The sequence below is a fragment of the Excalfactoria chinensis genome, chromosome 14 (genome assembly GCF_039878825.1).
Source record: "Excalfactoria chinensis isolate bCotChi1 chromosome 14, bCotChi1.hap2, whole genome shotgun sequence".
Taxonomy (NCBI): domain Eukaryota; kingdom Metazoa; phylum Chordata; class Aves; order Galliformes; family Phasianidae; genus Excalfactoria; species Excalfactoria chinensis.
In genome coordinates, this window is record NC_092838.1 from 4,583,286 (window position 1) to 4,601,261 (window position 17,976).

Consider the following 17,976-nt stretch of genomic DNA (forward strand, 5'->3'; position numbering starts at 1 on the left):
AAGAGTTTTGTCACTGAAGTGACACAGTAACCCCAAGAGGGGGAGTGAGAGAAGTATGGGTTGTGGGGTTAAACAGACCTGTGAAACGAGTTAACTCAGGGCGGGGGCATGTTGTCAGCTTTTGTAAGAGCTTGTGGCATCTTCCTGCTATGGAAACTGTTGTTCAAGCAGGGTGCAAGAACATGTAAGTGTTTATCCATCAGCAGCTATAAACATTGTCAAAGAAAAACAAGTGTTGTTAGGTGTCGCTTTCTGGCAGCAATGTGGCCAAAGTTGAGAGAACCAAATAAGGGGTTTGTGACTTGCCCTACCCTGCTTCCTTACCTCACCTCTGGCTGTGAAATTATTGTATGACAGAACCCCTTAGTGGATAGAGACTGTAAAGGATGGTTTGCCTTCTCCTAACCGTGCCTTTTCTGTGGGAAACTCCTTAGCGTGACTTTTGCAGTTTGTTTGCAGACAGAGGTGCTTTCTTCCTGTGTTTGTGAATTTATGTGCAGATGCTTTCACACGTAATAGGTGGTTTGGGCTAATTCTTGGGGCACTGTGCCCATGCGATGCATGTGCGTGTGTACATATGCACACAGATTGCTTCCCCACCTCTGTAGACTGAGTACAAGCTCTGCCCCAGTCTTCCACGTGGTGATGCATTACGATCACATTATCTGGCATTTTATCTTTTTTTCTCCTTGCTATGACTGAGGCAGCCATCCCGTGCTGTCAGATTTTCATGACTTGCAGCCACAGCACATGGACTTAAAGGCTCCATTCCAGGGTCAGGAGCAAAGCCCCAGCTCAGCACCACTTTGCTGGCAGAGGAATGGGGCCAATGAGCTGGTGGAGTTCCCAGCTGCAGTGCTGTTGTCCATGCAGGTCTCTCAAAGCTTTGTTCTCGGATGAGCTGAGGATGCAGTGGTGAGAGGAAATTTATTTCTCTGCTGTTATCTGGCCAAAGTCTTTCTGCTGTTTCTCACCTGTGCTGTCCTATTTCTGTCCTGTCCCTTCTATGGCTTCCTACAGCACAGAATTTCCACACTCCTTTATTCCACCTCGCCAGCAATTCTTTAAGATAAAAGAGAGCTGACTGCAGTGCGTGGCACTGATTGCTGCGGCACATTTAGCTGCATGGTGATGAGATGTTAGACTTCCCCCAGTCCATGGAGTGTGACAGGTCTCCTAAAGGAGTTCTTTGCCCAATTCAGTGGTGGATCAGCTGTTCCCATGGTCCTATCTGTGTTTGTCCTCTGCTATATGAGAGCAATGCACTTGGAGCAGTGTGGTTGGAGGTAACTGAGGTGGTGACTAACATATTGCTGGGACTTTCCTACTTGCTGCTGTTTCCCCAGCAATTAGACGTAGGGGAATTTGACACAAGCAGAACAGACTGGGGTTGGCGGCTCCTCCCCAGCTCAGCCACTACTGGTTTCACTTGCAGTAAACCACCCACACAGCAGCAAAAATTGTAACAGGGTGAGGAAGCCTTGGACTGCCTTCTGAGGGGGTGGGGGGAGTAGAATTTCCACACCTGGCTCAGAGTCTTAATCAACCCCAACTTGTTTTAGTGCTGTCCGCAGCTGCTGTGAAAGCCAGCTCTGCACTGGCTGTGGTTTGCCCTCAAATGAGCACTCCTGGCATAGCGAGCAGCCCACAGAGGTGCCAGGTAGATGTCTTTGGCACGTTTAAGGTGTGCTGCATTCACTAACCAGTGCCGGTACCTGACAGGCTCTGGGCTTGAAGGTTACACGCAGCAGTGGCAGAGGGGCTCAGGGAGCACCAGGCTGTAGCAGGAGGGAATTAACAGAACTGTCAGGTGACTTGTTTCTTCCCCAGGGGCAGGAACTAGGATCCATAGTTCAGCATTACAGCCCCATTCTGAGCTGTGATGGGCCTTTGCAACAGATGCTGTTGGTCTGAAGCAACAGCGTTTCTTCCCACTTCTGGTCAGACTGCCCCCGCTATTCTTATTACTTGTCTTAAAGCCTCCAGCTGAGTTCCCCTGAGAGAAGGGCCATTGCCATCACCTGCTGTCCTTTTTGTTTCTGATTTACATGCTATCTGCCCTTGCTTCAACTTGCCACTCCTCGGATGTCCCTTTCCAACTTCTGCAAATGCACAGTGACAGGATAAGCATTGTGGAAACTGGGCTGTGCAGAGTTATTTTTCCTTGACCCCAGAACAGAAATCAGGGGATGTGAGCACCATCCTTGTTTGATCAACAACCACACCACAGCCAAAGCTGCTATGGAACATGGAATTCCCCAGTCTCTACTCCTTGTAGGAGCAACATTCAGGCTCCTCTTCTTGCTGAGCAATGTAAAAAATCTACCAGCGTCTCAGGTAAAATGTGTGCTGCCTTCTGTCTCCTTACAGCTCCATAGCAAGCTACAGCTTCAAGCAATAGGGATGATTGCAGGAAGGTTCCAGTAAGCCCTATAGCTTTTCTGTACAAAAACGTAATTCACCTTTTGGAAACACTGGTTACTTCAGAACAGTCTGTTTCCACGAAGGCTGTGTTTATTTCCCATGTTGTTAATGCATTCTAGTTTATTACTGCTCATAGACTGTCCATCCTGCATCCCCATCTTTTCTCCCTTGCTCTATGCTGCTGCCAGCTGCACCAGAACAGTGTGTTCTATGGGTTTTGGGGTGAGCTGGCAGCGCTGTTGGAGTCTGTGCACTGCTGTGCAGCCATCTGCAGCTGGCTGCTTGCACACCGAGGCAGCACGCAGGGTGAGCCATTAGCTTTTGCTTTGAAAGTGCTTCCACGCAAACAGGTTGAAAGCAGCTGGTGTGTTTGCAAACCTATTAGAGATGCCAAAAGCTGTGCAAGGTGCACTTGGTTGCTGCACCCAGCTCAGGAAGTGGAAGGCCCGCTGTAAAAACTTGTGGCAAGGCAGAGTGGGTGAGGTGAAGCTTTTGCCATAAGAAGCCATATGCCAGCAGCACTGCTCTGATCGTTGTGCATCTCTGGAAGCAGAGAGGATGCACTGATGGATGTTGGCACTAAATGGATGTGATGGACGCTTCTGGAGGGAGAGACCTGTGCATGGGTTTCCAAAAGGGCCCAAGTCTTCTGAGGAGGGTGGTGTTGAGACTCTGTCAGAGGAATTACTATTCCTTGAAGGCTGAATGTCTGCCAGCAGGTTCCAGCACAGCAAAGCAACAAAGGAGAGGGCTCTGGGCATGTTCTGCATGTTTTAGATGAGGGTGATGGATCTGAGCAGAGCTGTAGGTTTCTGTTCCAGATGGTCAGGGTGAGTTGACAGGCACAGTTATTCCTGTTTCTGTTTACCAGTGTATATCTGGTGATTTCCTCAGAGAAGAAGATACGAGGCTGTGAGTGCTCCCCTTCGTGTGAGCAAGACACACGGTCGCAACTCTGTGAAGGTAAGCCCTTTTCCTCTGGCAGAAGCCAGAGCAACATCTCCAGCTTCAGCCTTCATGCAGAACGGGGTCAGACTGAGATGCATACTGGGGAGAATAAGAGGCTGAGTCCACTGCTGGCAGCTGTAAAGAGATAATCAGGAAAGGGACGAGGGAGCAGGTAGGGCAGTGCTGTGGGGGTCTGTGTGGGTGGCACTCAGCATTCCCCACGCTGAAAGTGATGCGCTCCCTTCTTTGTGCAGCATCCTGTGTGAGCTCACAGGCTCCAGCTGTGGGGCTCTGTTGTTTTTCAGCCTGCCGCTTTGCTGACTAACACCTCCGCTTTCTGCCAGGCTCATTCATATTTTAACCCATTTCCTGAGCTTTGAGGTGGTTTTTTTTTTCTATTGCTTTTCCCTCCAGTAGAACACAGTCACTCAGTTCTCAGCTGTTCTCCTGCCATTGTTGACTCATTCCTTATGGTAATACATGATTGTCTCTCTCTTAAATGTCACCAGAAGTGTTTTTTAGAATCATTATGCCTGGTCTGTATCTTGGAGCCAACCAAGCTGGGGAGAGACAGCAGCCAGACCACCTCCCTGCCTGCAGTCTGATGATTGCTGCTGCCTCCTGGTCCCCATATGCCACTTTGCAGACAGGTGGTAGCAGAATAAAGTGGTACTGAGCTGTCAGATGTGGTCCATACTGTACTATTTAGTTAGACTTCACCACTTAATGACTTGACATCAGTGTCTCCCCTCTGCAAGCCACTCATTCTACCAACCCTACTAAGCAACCCAGGTGACCTTTTAGATCTAAACCCCGGGAGTTTGCTTTATCTGCTCTCCCACCTTTTTCTCACATAAAAGTAAGATGAAGGAGCAATACAGTAATAGATCTTGTGTGGGAGTCTGGACCTGAATTCATTGCCTCCTCTGTGCTCACCACATCCTTCTGTCAGTAATACTGATACAGTCATGACGTCAACCGCCACCTATCGCTGTGTATTCCAATACAGCACAGCTCCTGGTGCACACACTGGGTGCTACTCTCACTCAGTGCTGAGAGCCACCTGCTCTCCATCTCCCACATGCAGTGTCTGCAGTCCCAGTAACCATTCAGCCAGGCCAGTCCAGCCAGGGGAGAATTGGAGGGCTGGTATGGACAGCTGAAAGGACGGGGCAAGGTAATGTCCGTGTTCCCATCAATTTTCCCTGCTTCCCGTTTGCTCCTGCTTGATATCTGTGACTTCACTGTAAATCTTTCCTATTGCTGACATGGCCCTCGTGCCCCGTGTCATTCATGTTGCCTTGTACTGGGCAGCTGGAGGAGCCTGATGCCTCCCTGTTGCTTTGGGCATTGTGATTAGGTAGCTAAGTAAGTTGCTAATGAAGTTTTCAAGGAGAAAGCTTGCTTTTGTATTTAGCTGGTGGCCTGAGAGACTTCCACAGACCTTCTACTCTTTTCCCTGGGTTGTAACTGGGGCGTTTGTTTTCTCATGCTTGGAAATATCAAAATTATTGCTTTCTTATTTTATGTAAGCTCAATTTGAATTAGGATTTTTCTTACAAGAGTTCCTGGACATGTTTCAAATTATGAGCTTACGTTATACCCATCTTTGGCAGCTCATAGCACAGTACCCCCAGATCTTTAGCAAAACCATCTGCAATGTCTGTGTACTGCTCCCATCTCCTATTCAATGGTGTATTTTAAAACGCTGCAGAGGTGTGCATGTAGATGAACGGCTAATCACCTTTTATTAAGAACAGCCAGGTTGGATGGGGCCCTGGGCTGCCTGATCTAATGGGTGGCAACCCTGCCCATGGCAGGGGGTTGGAACTGGCTGATCTGTAATGTCCCCTCCGACCTAAGCTGTTCTGTGATTAACATGATGCTATGATTATTATGGAGGGTTGGAAGGGGCTTCTTTAATACAAAACAGGGAGTAAGTTCCTGCCTCTGCTTGGAAGTGAACCATCACTCAAGCAGGGAGCTGTCCTTGCTCTGCTCCTGTGCTCTTATCCAGTTCTAAATTGCTTTGTCTTACAATAACCTTTCTCAGGCGTGTAATGACAGCATCTGATGTTGCTATAAAACTACTTGGGTTTGTTGCTTTGATTTTATCATGTTCGATCTTTCCTGTTCTCTGAGTAGAAAGGAAATAAGGAAGAAACAAGAGTCCAGTAAGCAATAAAGGCTTCCTCCTCATGGCTTTGTGTCTGCTAGCAGCATGAAGGAAAGCAGAACGACAGCAGTGGCTGCAAAACACTCAGGGCACTGCTAGTCGAATTCTGAAACAAGCAGTGAGTACACAGAGCTCTTTGGGAGTCCAACCCTTCCTGCCTTGGCTGAAGACGAGGCAGCAAGCAGCCTGCTTCTGCTTGCAGGGAGACCAAGGTTGTAGCATGTGGCAAAGCTGTGACACTGAGGTTGGGATTGTGCGGCAGGGCACAGCTCTGAGGGATCACTGCAGCCCCTGAGCCAGTGCTGGGCTGCACACAGGGAGAGGACATGAAGGCCTGAGGTGGCACAGCCTTGTTCTGAGCCCAGTGATACCTAGACTTCAATGGCCCACTCATTGGGTACAGCTCTTATGAAATGTGCTGCAAGGAACAGAGCTTGTGATAAGACATTGCAAGCAGATGCAGCAATGTGAGGAGGGCTCCCATCTCCAGGGGACTGTTCCCATGGGGCAATTAGGTGAGTGTGCTTCCGATGGTGTGACGAGGGGTGCCTTTCTCAGAGGAGGAGTGTAGAGAAGAGTTGGGGAAGGGTCAGTGAGAGCACAGGCATTGTTCAGTAGTAGGCTGTGCCTTAGTAATCAGGGACTGGTTGGTGGTAATGACAACAGTTACAGAGAAAATTTGGAGAACTGGGGAAAGAGCTTCTGCACTGCTGCTCATAATAGGCAAGGGAGACAAGTGGGGTGCCTGGGCTCCTTGCTGAGCTGGAGCAGCTGCTCTTCTGTGTCTGCAAGGGAGCGAGGGTAGCAGCAGCACGACAGCTCCTGCTGCAGAGCTGAGGTGCTGCACCCAGCTCCGGAGTGAGCCCTGCTGATCTCATCTGGACAGTGCTGTGCTTTGAGAGAGTCTCAGAGCTCACACGTGGGTTTGCAGGGGCTTTTTGCTGACTGCTAAATTAATTTTGCTTTCAGTAATTGAGTAAACTTGGAAATTTTTAACATCATGAATATTCCCCAAGTGGGAGTGGCTTTGCTGGTGTTCTTCCTGATGGGCACCTGGGTGTTCACTTCATCCACATCATTTTCACAGGTGCCCTGTTGCAAACCAGGGCCAGGTTTTGCAGGGCTCTGGTACTTGCTGCTTGCAAGCGTGGCTTGCAGCCAGCTGAGGGGCTCCTGCCAGGTCAGTAACCAAAGGTGTTGCAGTCATTTGTATTTGGTGTTGTTTCCTCATTTTGTTACACACATCTTTCTGTCCTCTTCTCTGAGCACCTTCCTTTCCTGTAAGTTCTTTTCACCAAAGTGTATCTGGACAGTCTTCTCCTGAAGAGTGCTATACGTTGTTATTTCTGTGACTGATGGGAGACTGCTCTTTGTTTTACTCCATCTGTCTCTGTGCAGTCCCTTAGCTGGATGTCCCATGCTTATTTAACTACACAGAGTCCAAATCAGTGAGTTCTCATGGGTTCTACCCATACAGACCCACAGTAACAATCAGACTCTTTTATTGGACTGTTCCACTACAGAGAGGTTTAAGCCACAAAGATGTCACTTCTAGTTGCAAGACATTTCTAATTGCAGAAAGTCAGTGAAGGAAAAAAATGGGTTAGCACTTAACCAAGTGTGTTCTTGTTGCATGGATAAACTGAGACTGTAGTCTCTTTCCAGCTTGCTCTGAGCACATGCTGCTGGTAAAGAGCAGAAACATCACTCATCTGTTCAATGGCCTTAGGTCCCCCACCCCCAACCCTTAGCCCATGGGAGAGATGTATGGAGGAGAGCTAATATGCCTTGCCTAAATTAAGCACTTCACTTTTAGACATGTAAATGAAGGCTAGATTAATACCACTTTAGCCTCCAACACACATGAGCTGAACTCTTCATTGTGTGACTTTTCTGCTTGTTTTCAGAATATCCAGCCAGAACCAAAATGAGGAACAAACTATGGCTCCAGAGTATTTCCTTCTTCCTTTTATTCCAGCACAGTAAGTTCACAAACATATTCCTGGCTGTACACAAGGCTTGCCTTCCTCATCATTGATGCCAGCTCTGCAGGGCTGTACACAGCACAAGAGTGCCACAGGGCAATAAGCACAAGACAGGTGGTAGTGGAGAGGGTTCCACGGGATAAGGAATTACAGGAAAGTCACCATAGAGGAGGTGAAGAACAGGCAGGAGAGGGGGCAGAGCTCAGCCAAAATGCATAGAGTGGCATTGATGGGGATGGGATGCTGTAGAGGCAGTGCCTGCCTTGCACTGAAGTTGCTCCTGGTGACATGGGGGTAGAATTCCTCCCCTAGTCTTTTGCCATCAGAAGGATTCTGGTTGCTGATAGCTGGATAGCCCTACAGCCAACCAGGACACTGGAGTGGTCTCTCCCAGTCCGAACTCCGTAACTCAGGACTGCACTGTGCAGATGAACACAGGCACTTTCTTGCTGTTTTTTAACCTGCTGCTGCTGGACAGAAAAAGGCAGCAACAAGAATGTCTGCACAGAAGAGGTGTGAGTCTTGCATTTCACACGCTGCTTCTAGGCAGAGCCTTGGACCTGCTCCAAACTCTAATTAGTGAAAGAGGTGAATTCAGGGTTGTATCTTCTGCTGTATTTTGATGTCAGTGTTGTGAATTTTGAGCAACGTAAGCAATTATCTGTACTAACTTCTTTATGGACCAGACTGGATCTTACTGGTAGAAGTAAAATCCTTTGATCTTTGATTATGAAGCTTCCGGGGATGGAATTCATCCTGTGCTAGATTGGGTTAATCCAACATTTAATTACCAGTAAAAATTTGACCCCTTCTTCATTTCATTAGCGAATTATTGCACAGAGATAAGTGTGCAGACTGCCAAGGAATACTAGACTTTTTGACCAATATCACAGTAGCATAGGATAATGTTCATTAGCAGTGCTTATGAGCTTATAAATACTTGTTGCCCTTTCTAAAAGAAAGCAGGGGTAACAACTCTCTTTTTTTAGAAGAGCAGTTTGTCTAAGAAAGAAAATGTATCTTGCTTGGGACCAAAGCAAGAAATGTGTGCCCTGGGGGTTTGGGGCAGCCTGCTGAGGACACAGAATGAAAAGTTAAGATTGAAATGAATATTTCAGAAGAGAATTCTGAAGTCAGAGTGAGAGGAAAAGGTCAAAATGAAACAAAATAACAGCCACATCATTTGAATAATGCGATGGGTAATAAAGCACATGGACACATTTGGAGACAGAGGCTGTTGCAAGAATCCCCACGCTTCTTTTTCTGTCACCTTCCTGCTTCACTGGAGGACTTGTACAGGGATCCGAGTGCTGAGATAGGCTGTGTCATGCTCAGAGTGGAAGGGTGTTGTATGGCACATCTCAGAAGCTGAGGAGTAAAAGGAGCTTCTGCAGAAGAGTTAAAAGCTTAAATGCTGTTTTGTGACTATAAGATATAGTCACATATATCTGTTTTCCCAATGACCACAGTGTAACTTCTATAATTGCCAATTCTTCTCAAGATGAGAAGTCTTTCAGTTTAAGTGATCGATAAACCAGCCGCTTGAGCATCAGAATTACTTATGGAAACAACAATGGGAAAGTTGCAATATCATTTTGCCAACATTTGATGAAGTCTATTCCAAATCTCTGAAGCTGGACATGAAAATCATTGATGCTGCAGAAATAGAATGCTGCAGATGCTGCAGCTGTAGAAAATTGTAAACTGAGAGAATGGCAAAGAAAGAATTACTAAGTTACCAAGTTTTAATGTGCCAAGAGCCACGAATCTAAGGCTGTGATTGTGTGAGAGGACAGAGATAAGTTTGAAAATTCAGCCCACATTGGGCACATTCTGGTATTTCTGTACATCATCTGCTGCCGCAGCATTCCTAGTAGGTTTTTCTTTATCACTGATGGCTGCCAGGAGCTCACCTCCCTTTCAAGGTGGAACATTCTTGTGCTCCTGGACTGGAGGCTTTCTGAGTCTGTTCTCTTTGGATGCAGCAGGAGTCCCACAGGCTTTATGTGTTGATCCTGAGTTCTGCTTGCTGCAGCATGGAAGCTGGTATTGTGTTTTCTCTTTCCAAACCTGCAGCCACATGTCGTGAAAACCTCACTTGTTTTGTGGACTACGTGCAGACCCTGTCCTGCCTCCTGAGGAATGACCTGGGTGCCAGTGCATACAATATCACTGCTACATGGTACGTCTTAAGAGAACATGGTTTTTGTTGCAGTCTGTTTCGTTCCGGTGACAGATCAGTCCAACTAGATTAAGTGATAGATGTGGACTATTTACTCTGGTGGTGTTTGGGTTTTTTTTGATGGTTTCAGGGTTGATGAGGTCGATCCAGAGAAAACTGTGGCAGCCTGCAGTCTCCTGGAATTGTCCAGGAACACCAACCTCACAGAATACGTGTGCACTGTGGACATGACTGAACTGCTGGCAGACTTCAGAGTCCAGGTGGATGTCACAAAGATAGCTGACAGGCAGCACGTGGCTTCCAGAGGCTTTTATATGAGAGAAAACAGTGAGTACAAAAATGATGGGCTTGATATATATTGCTTATGTTGCTTACCTCGATTTGCCAGGACAGCGTCTGGGCAAAAAGTGAGCAAGACAGCCCAAGGGTGTGGAGCTGTGCTCAGGGTGCACTCCTCTGGGCAGGGCACTGTGATCTTATTGTTGCTGTTGCAAACTGCAGAACACCTCATGCTTGTGGCTGAGCTGAGAGTGGCCCAACTGTGCAAGTGACTATGACTAAAAGAGACCACATGTGTGATGAACAGGACAAGGAACTCTGCTTTCCTCATCTCCCAGGAGCTAGCTGCCTTTGTGCTATTTTCCCTGGTTCCTGAGGTGATGAGGAGCTGTAGAGATGGACAGCAGAGTCAGCAAGAGAAGGCATTGGAGAGCCAGATGTCACAGTGCTGCCTGGGCAGCGAGGTTGTGCCGTGCAGGGGGGCATCCCTCCAGGGCACTTCTGGCCCCTCCATGTTCTGCCTTCCTCATACTGTGCTGGTCCATCTCTCGCATCTGCAGTGATAGTGTGAAGAGTAACACTGTTCTGTCTTCACCCACAGTCAGACCACAGTCTCCGTTCAATCTGACTGCTGTGTTCACAGAAGGTTACAATATTTCTTGGGAAACCATCTATCAGAACCCTCTTTTCTACTTTCTGGATGATGAGCTGGAATATCAGCTGCGTTATAAAAGAAGGGCTGACACCTGGGAGGTAAGTGAGATGTTGGTTTACCATCAAGTACCAGCAAAGAGGGGACCAGCCCTAGCAGGACAGGAGCACTGATGTGAAAGAAGGGTTCTCGAGGTTTGAAATAGTTTCTCTTTTTCTTGCCTGGACTAAGAACAAGCAAGACTATAAAAAGAACTGAGAAGCAGAAGCTGTTAGAAAAGTACAAAATTCTGTGGGGAAGGGAGGTAGATCATTTGCTTCTCCTGCTGTTCTGCTTTGAAGAATCCCCTAGGGCCTCATGCAGCTGCAGAGTAGTCAGAGCATAGCCCACAGAAATGACATGACAGTAGAGGGGATTCCTTTGCAGGGCTCTGAGTGAGGGTAAGGTGGGAGCAGTCTCTCCTGCACTGACTACTTGATGTGTAATTATTCACAGACTCAGAAGATTAAATCTGTCCATGAAGACAAACGAACACTGGTGATCCCACCACGGGATCTCCAGAGGAACACTGAGTATGAATTTCAAGTGAGAGCCAGACCCCGAGAAGACACCGGCTACTATGGATTTTGGAGTGAATGGAGCTCCCCGCTGACACTGAAAACCAGCCCTGCTGGTACATACTGTTAGCTCTCCTTGTCCTTCCAGTCTGTCTGATGTCAGAGATTGCTACCAGAAATATACTGAAATCTAAGTAATTAGAAAAACTAGATAGGTAGTCTAGTAAAGGCAATCATTGGATTATGGGTCTCTTGGCTGTAGAATGGGGCTCAGGAGCAGGGCTCAGTCCTGCCCCAAGCACATTGGCTGCCAGCTGTCTTGTGGCATGGCTGCAGCAGTGATGCACAGCTCCTTTAATTGCTGAATCCTCTCTGACAACTTCACTCATACTTGATCTTGTGTTCAGGGGCTGGTGCCCATGTAACAGCCTCAGAGTCTCTAAGAGAAAGTCTGGGGTAAAATCTTAGGGTCTTCTTTCTGCTGCTTGTTGACCAGGGTTGAAGTCAACAAGGTGAGTCTGAATGACCTTGTCTCTTTCTCCAGCTGTGACACAGAGAGCAGGCATGGGGTGGATGCTGTTCTTTGTTGTTGCCATGGTGATCACTGCCTCAATCACAGCCTTTCTGGCCAAGCAACAGAGGTAAGAGCCCATAGGGAAGCTGGATTTAAATGCCCTTGTTTGTTCTGCTAAAAATGAGGTGTTCACATGCAACCTTCTTTGCATCTTGTGCCTTCAGGCACAGATACAGCTGTGGTCATGTGAAGGCCAGCAAGGCATGGTCTCCAGCTGGTGTACTGGCAAGAGTGCTTTGCTTTTCTGTCAGCTCTGATTCCTCTCAGCACATGGGGTGGAAGAGAACACTATGCACAGGGACTGAGCAGAGGCCTCCAGGCTCCTGAACTGTTTTCTTGGTCCTGTCCATGCTCTGGAGATGCTCAGATCAGAGCAGGCACAGCTTACCTGACCCTTTGCAAGCTGATGCAAGTTGCTCAGTGCAAGCCTGAGGCCTCTCCCCTCTTGCAGAAGGACAGTGTGCTTAACCTCCAAACCTTTCTTTTTTTCTTTTCCAGCTTGTGGAAGAAGATTGCTTGCATCCCAGATCCATCTGCCTTTTTCAAACCACTTTACCTGATGTATAATGGCGATTTCAAGGTATATATGAACTACATGAGTGGAGCATATCATAGAATCACAGAATCATAAAATGTCCTGGGTTGAAAAGGGCCATAATGATCATTTAGTTTCAACCCCCCTGTTATATGCAGGGTCACCAACCATCAGATCAGACTACCCAGAGCCACATCCAGCTGGACAAAAGTAAACTAAAAGGCCCTACATTGTTTCCTGGGCAAGGGATTCTCATTAGGACAGTAAGTGGAAGAATGTCTCAAGGGAAAGCTGCATGGGTACAGATGAGGACTGTAGCCCTCCAGTGTGTTTTCTGTGCTGTGATTGTCTTTATGACTGTGCTGCTCATCTCTTGTAGATGCTGTATTAGTGGGTGAGCTGAGCTCATATTTGAACTGTGAAGTTTCTAGTTGTGAAGAGAATGGAAAAGGCAATATCAGGACATGCTGCCATCAAGGACATGAACTATAGGCTTTGCTGTAGGCTGTATCTCCCATTCTAGCCTCTGCACACAGGCTCAACATTAATCTTTGTAGTTCTCTCTGGGGAGTCACTTGTGCAGAAAACATATAGACATATCACCCTGGAAAGATGGCTGGAGCTCTGCGGGCAAATAGCTGCTGTGTCACAGCACTGCATGTGCAGCTGCCTCTCCTATAAGGAAGTATCTTTGTGAGGTGAGCAGCTTAGCCTGGCCCTCACTAATTACCTTCCCTTTCAACATCAGCCAGACTTGCTCACCCAACAAAATGTCTTGCAAAACCTGCAGGGTTTGCAGCAGTTGTCAAGATTCAAAAGCGAAAGAACACTGAGTATCCATAGACTTGGCATTAAGCTGAAGAGCAACCCCCAGTGCCATCATGAAATTGTGGAAGTGCTGGCACTGAACTGCCTCATTCTGAGCGAGTTCCTTTTGTTCCTGATGGTTGGTAGCACTGATCATTGACACTTCAGTGTCTGCTTTTTTGTTTCTGCTTTTCTTAGACACTCTGTAGAAGGTTGCCAGCCGGGCCCTAACAATCATCACATCCTTTTACTTACTGCTGTGTGGATGATGTATGCCGTTGGGTTAAATAGCAAATTAAAATGGCATGGACACCACTTAAGCTGAAGACTACAGCAATTGTTTCTCCTCCTTCTGCCTTTCCCTTTCATCCCTATCACAGCTTCCCATATTTGCACACGAGGGGTACTCGCATCTCCTTGTGATGCACATCACACTGGCTGTTATCAGGAAAGGAGCCAGGACCAGGTGTGGGAATTCCTAAAAGTCAAGGGGCAGTGCTCAGAGTGGAAGTGAAACCAGCCTGCCGTGCCCAGAGCCATGCTCTTGTCAGAGAATCTTGTGGCTTCATGCTGCTCAGTGGGTGTGATTCTACTGCATTTCTAATCTGCTTATTCAGAGAAGGAATGAGTGTCAGTTACAGTGCTGCTAAAGCTCAGTTCTGAGAAAGTTAATAAATTAGCAGAATAAAGCAGCGAACGAGTTGCAGAAGCAGACAGTGCCAAGAGGATGTGGTGACCTCGCTTATATGTGAACGGAGTCATCATTATCAGCAGGCAGAAAAACAATCAATCTAAGGCTTGTTCGACTGCATCCTGCCTGCACCAAAACAAGTGTTTAGGAAACGTCTGTAAGTAATGACAATAGCAGTGCCTGCACAGAGCAGTCTTGGGTTGGACAGGAAGCAGTGAAAATGTCAGAGAACTGTTAAGACAGGGGGAAAAAGAGAGAGAAGGGAAAGCAGAGGAATAAACATTGTTTATCCTTTAGTGTATGTGGGTTCTTATGTTCGTGTTGGGTGGGAATGTGCAAATGCATGTCAAAAGGGCACAGGAAATATTCTGCCTGCTCAGTTCTGAGGAGGGAGTTTCCTTCTGTTCCCTCAAATAGCCTCCTGGGTGCATAGCTTTAATGTTAAGCTCTTTGCAGCTTAGGTTAAGAGTAAGTTGAAATAGATTCGGTACTTCCTGCAGTAGCGAAGTTTCTACACTTGGTGTCAGTGTGTCACAAGCTGATCTCTACCCAAATACAAGGGCTGCTCCGAAAGTAACGCCTCCTGTTTAATATGTCGACCCCTGACGGCAGAGGTGGCTGTTGGTCGGATGGCAGCTAAGGTTGAACCTTTCCACCAACATCCCCTTACGTGTTGTTGCCGTGTGACAGACGGCAGCCGAGGGGCACTCTGACACAATGGAGTCTGACATGGAGGTGTGGATGAAGCAAAAAATACAGAACTGAATTCCTCCGTGTGGAAAAAATGGTGCCCACTGATGTTCATGGACACTTGGTGAACACTGATGGAGATCAACGAGTGGCTGTGGCACAGAGAGGTGCTGGTGGTGCATTTCAGCAGAGGTGACAGTGGTGCACTGGTGCAGAGCTGTGCTGGTCATCACCGGTGAAAATGCACAGCTGATGGTGGTGGCTGTGTTGCAAAATAGTATTTTGTAGCTGAGGATTTGCTTTATCAAATAGCGTTATTGTGCTCTTGGGAGCTGTTGTAGTTTCCATGGAAATATTAGGAATCATTAGTTTTTGGAGTGACCTACATACTTTACTCATATTTATCTTGCTGGGTGTTGTTTGGCACCAGGAGCTGATAAGATTCCAACAGCTTGCTGTGGCAAAACCCATCCATGCAGCACCCCGTATCAGAAGCCTTCAAGCCTCCATGAAGCTCCATGCTGTTACCTGTTCCATACCCAGCACTGACTGCTGTGTGACTCAGCTCAGCCATCAGACAAGTATCAGACAGGGAGCAGACCCAAGGCTTGAGTTTCAGTGCTTTGTCTGACTTCTGGACTATGTGGGCTCTCTGATAAGACTTACTGGTGTTTGCAGTGGCACACACCAGAAGCTTGCTGTGATCTGACTCAGTGACTTCTTTGAAGGGAACAGAAATTTTACTTTATTCTTAGATCAGAGTAAGCCAAAGGTGCTTTGGTGCAAAGGTACTCCCAGACAAAACTGAATGCAAGGAGATCGGTGGTGGTACGGAAGGACGAGAGCCAGTGTGAGACCTCCCATTCATCCCAGTCCTATCTGCACCAAGCAGTAGCTACAGCTCTTTGATGCCTGCAGCCCCTGCCCTGTCCATCCTTCTTGTTACTGTGAGAGAAAGAACTAGTTCTGGGCATGGCTATGCATAAAAGACCAGGTCATGCCTTGCCATGAGCAGCTAAGATGAGGGAAGTGACAGAGCAGGGCTATGTGTGTGCTGGCTGCGGGTGCTGCACATAAAGAAACTGACTTTGCTTCCAGAGAGAAGCAGTGCCCCAGAAAAGGGTACAGGGTGGACATGGTGGCTTTGGGGGGCGGGAATACCTCTGGCTCATGAACTGAGAATGCTGCTATGGGCAGTGACAGCTTGTTTGGTTGGTTTAGGTTGGGTTTTGTTAGTTTGTTTCAGCATGAAGAAAGCTGCAAAGCCATGCAGATCTCTCAGAGCTGATTAATTTTGTTTATGTGAGCGAGTTCTCCTGCGCTGCCTGTTCTGTGTAATAACTGCACCTCATACCCTGCCACTTTAGGGCAGTCAGTGATATAACAGTTTGATTTTGCATCTGAAAGCATAAAATCTTCAGTCGCTTTTGTAGAAACTCACACCTGACAATACTAACCTCTCTCTCATTCTCTGTATGTGTTTTCATGCAGAAATGGGTTGGTACATCCCATATGAAAATGACCATTGATTTATTCGAATGGGAAATAGTCCCTTCAGAAGCCCTAGAAGTTTTCAGCATGCGTCCTTCCAACTGCACCTCACAGGAGGAGATAAGGGAGTTGAAAAATGATCTGCCTTGCAAGCCTTGCCTGACCTCCCCAGTCCAAGACAGCCTCTTGTCAAGTGTGAACAGCAGCAGTGTGACTCAGGACCGCTCCTACGGACACTTGTCCATTGATACTGTGACCGTGGCTGATGCATTTACACCTTGTAACTGCCAGTGTGACTGTAACCGCATGTACAGGGAACAAAAGCATAATGGTGATGAAGATAGTGCTGGAGAAAATGGCTACCCCAAGGTTAACATCGATGATGAAGACAGAAGGCCATCCAGTGCCTTGCATCTGTCTGACCTGAGCTCACAGGACAAAATCCTGGCCTCAGGCTCTATGTCCACAGATCACCTGAGGACTATGGGTGCCCCAGGCCATCAGGAAGTTGAAGGGGCTTTGGAAGGAGGCATGGGGAGCATCCTAGAAGCTCTTTGCTTGAATCCTAATCAATGGGATTTGGAAAATCCAGCTTCTCTACCTTCCCCTGATGGTGAAAGTGTGTCCTACAGTGAAGGATCCTGTGACTTTTTCGCTCACAGTGCAAGGCCTGTAGGCAGTTACCCCATGATCTGCCTAGATTTGGACACTATTGACAGTGGCTTTGTGGACTCAGACTGTGGGAGTCCAGTTGACTGTGAATTTGAGCAAAATAGCCAGACCAACTGTGGGTCTGTTCCTCTTGAGCAGGAAGGAGAGGACTTTGCGCGGAGCTATGTCAAGCAGTGGATCTCCTGCCATGCTGACAGCCCTGACAGTGGGACTCAGACAAACTGAGGACTTGATTTTGTTCTGCAGAGTATGAGGCCTTTCCCATATTGTGCCAGAAGCAAAGTGTCAGCCAAATTGAGAAGAAAAAGTGAAGTTTACTTTGTGTAAGCTGTACTGCATACAACAGAGAATGGCTAAGGCCATAGAAACATAGGTCTGTTTCTAGTGCCATTCATTCTTCATTTTGCATCAAACCTGACATGATTAATTTTTCTAAGATTTTGTTCCAGCATTCGTGGTCAAACCCTTATAAAATAACCCACAATCTTGAATTTTTTACAACAGGAAAAAGCAACTGTACCTTTAAAATTGCTCCTTAACTTACATAGATTTTTTTTTTTTGAAAGTAAGCTTATAAATTGTACAGAACTTCAAAAGGATTGTCCCTGGCATTCTCTTGTGACTTGAGTTCAATGTACATGGAGTCTTAGAAGCATATCTAATAGCAAGCATGTTTGTTACATTAAAGTTCCCTTACCCCATCCTAACAACAGGTGTTGTTACTTTTCCAACCATTCTCCTCTTTAAATGCAGCCATAAAGTTTGCATTAAGTATGAATTATATCCGTCCCTGTCCATGGGGTATAATAAAAAACAATTCTCATCATTAGACAGTGGCATACCCAAGAGACACCTCATACCTCAAGCTGTAGTTGGAGCTTGCCTTTGCAGGTAGAGTCTGTAAATTAAAAATCTTCAAAATGTAATTCCAGAGAAATTCCTTCTGCTTGGCCTTCCTACTGATCCTGCACCTCATTTTCCAAGCACATTAAATGTAGCACTGAGTAGCTATTGGAATTGTGCAGAAGTTTCAGGAACATTGTCCCACCGGGATGTGCCTGCAGCTCCGTCTCCTGCCTTGGACCTGGTGTGCTGCAGCTCACAGGTCAGCAGAACAGAGCTTCACCCATCTCTGCTAGCTTATAGAGCCCACAATGAAAGTGGCATTTACGCTGCATCTGTGATTGTTTTCCCCACACATCTCTGCCTGTTTTGTTTAGGATAACTGTCTTAAAAAGTTAATGTGGTGTTGACATTGAATGTGAACACCTTGCATCTTATTTAGGCACAGTGCTGCTAACCCGAGAAGTGCT

General features: G+C 47.0%; 1 protein-coding gene across 1 annotated transcript; it reads left to right on the top strand.

Moving 5' to 3' along the window:
• The first annotated feature begins 4,399 nt into the window (after positions 1-4,399).
• Positions 4,400-17,368, top strand: IL21R (interleukin 21 receptor). Its single transcript, XM_072349455.1, has 9 exons — positions 4,400-4,549; positions 7,456-7,530; positions 9,610-9,715; positions 9,846-10,042; positions 10,596-10,747; positions 11,142-11,319; positions 11,748-11,844; positions 12,276-12,357; positions 15,992-17,368. Exons 2-9 carry the CDS (start codon positions 7,476-7,478, stop codon positions 16,886-16,888), a joined length of 1,764 nt encoding a protein of 587 aa, XP_072205556.1. The 5' UTR covers positions 4,400-4,549; positions 7,456-7,475; the 3' UTR covers positions 16,889-17,368.
• Positions 17,369-17,976: the final 608 nt, after the last annotated feature.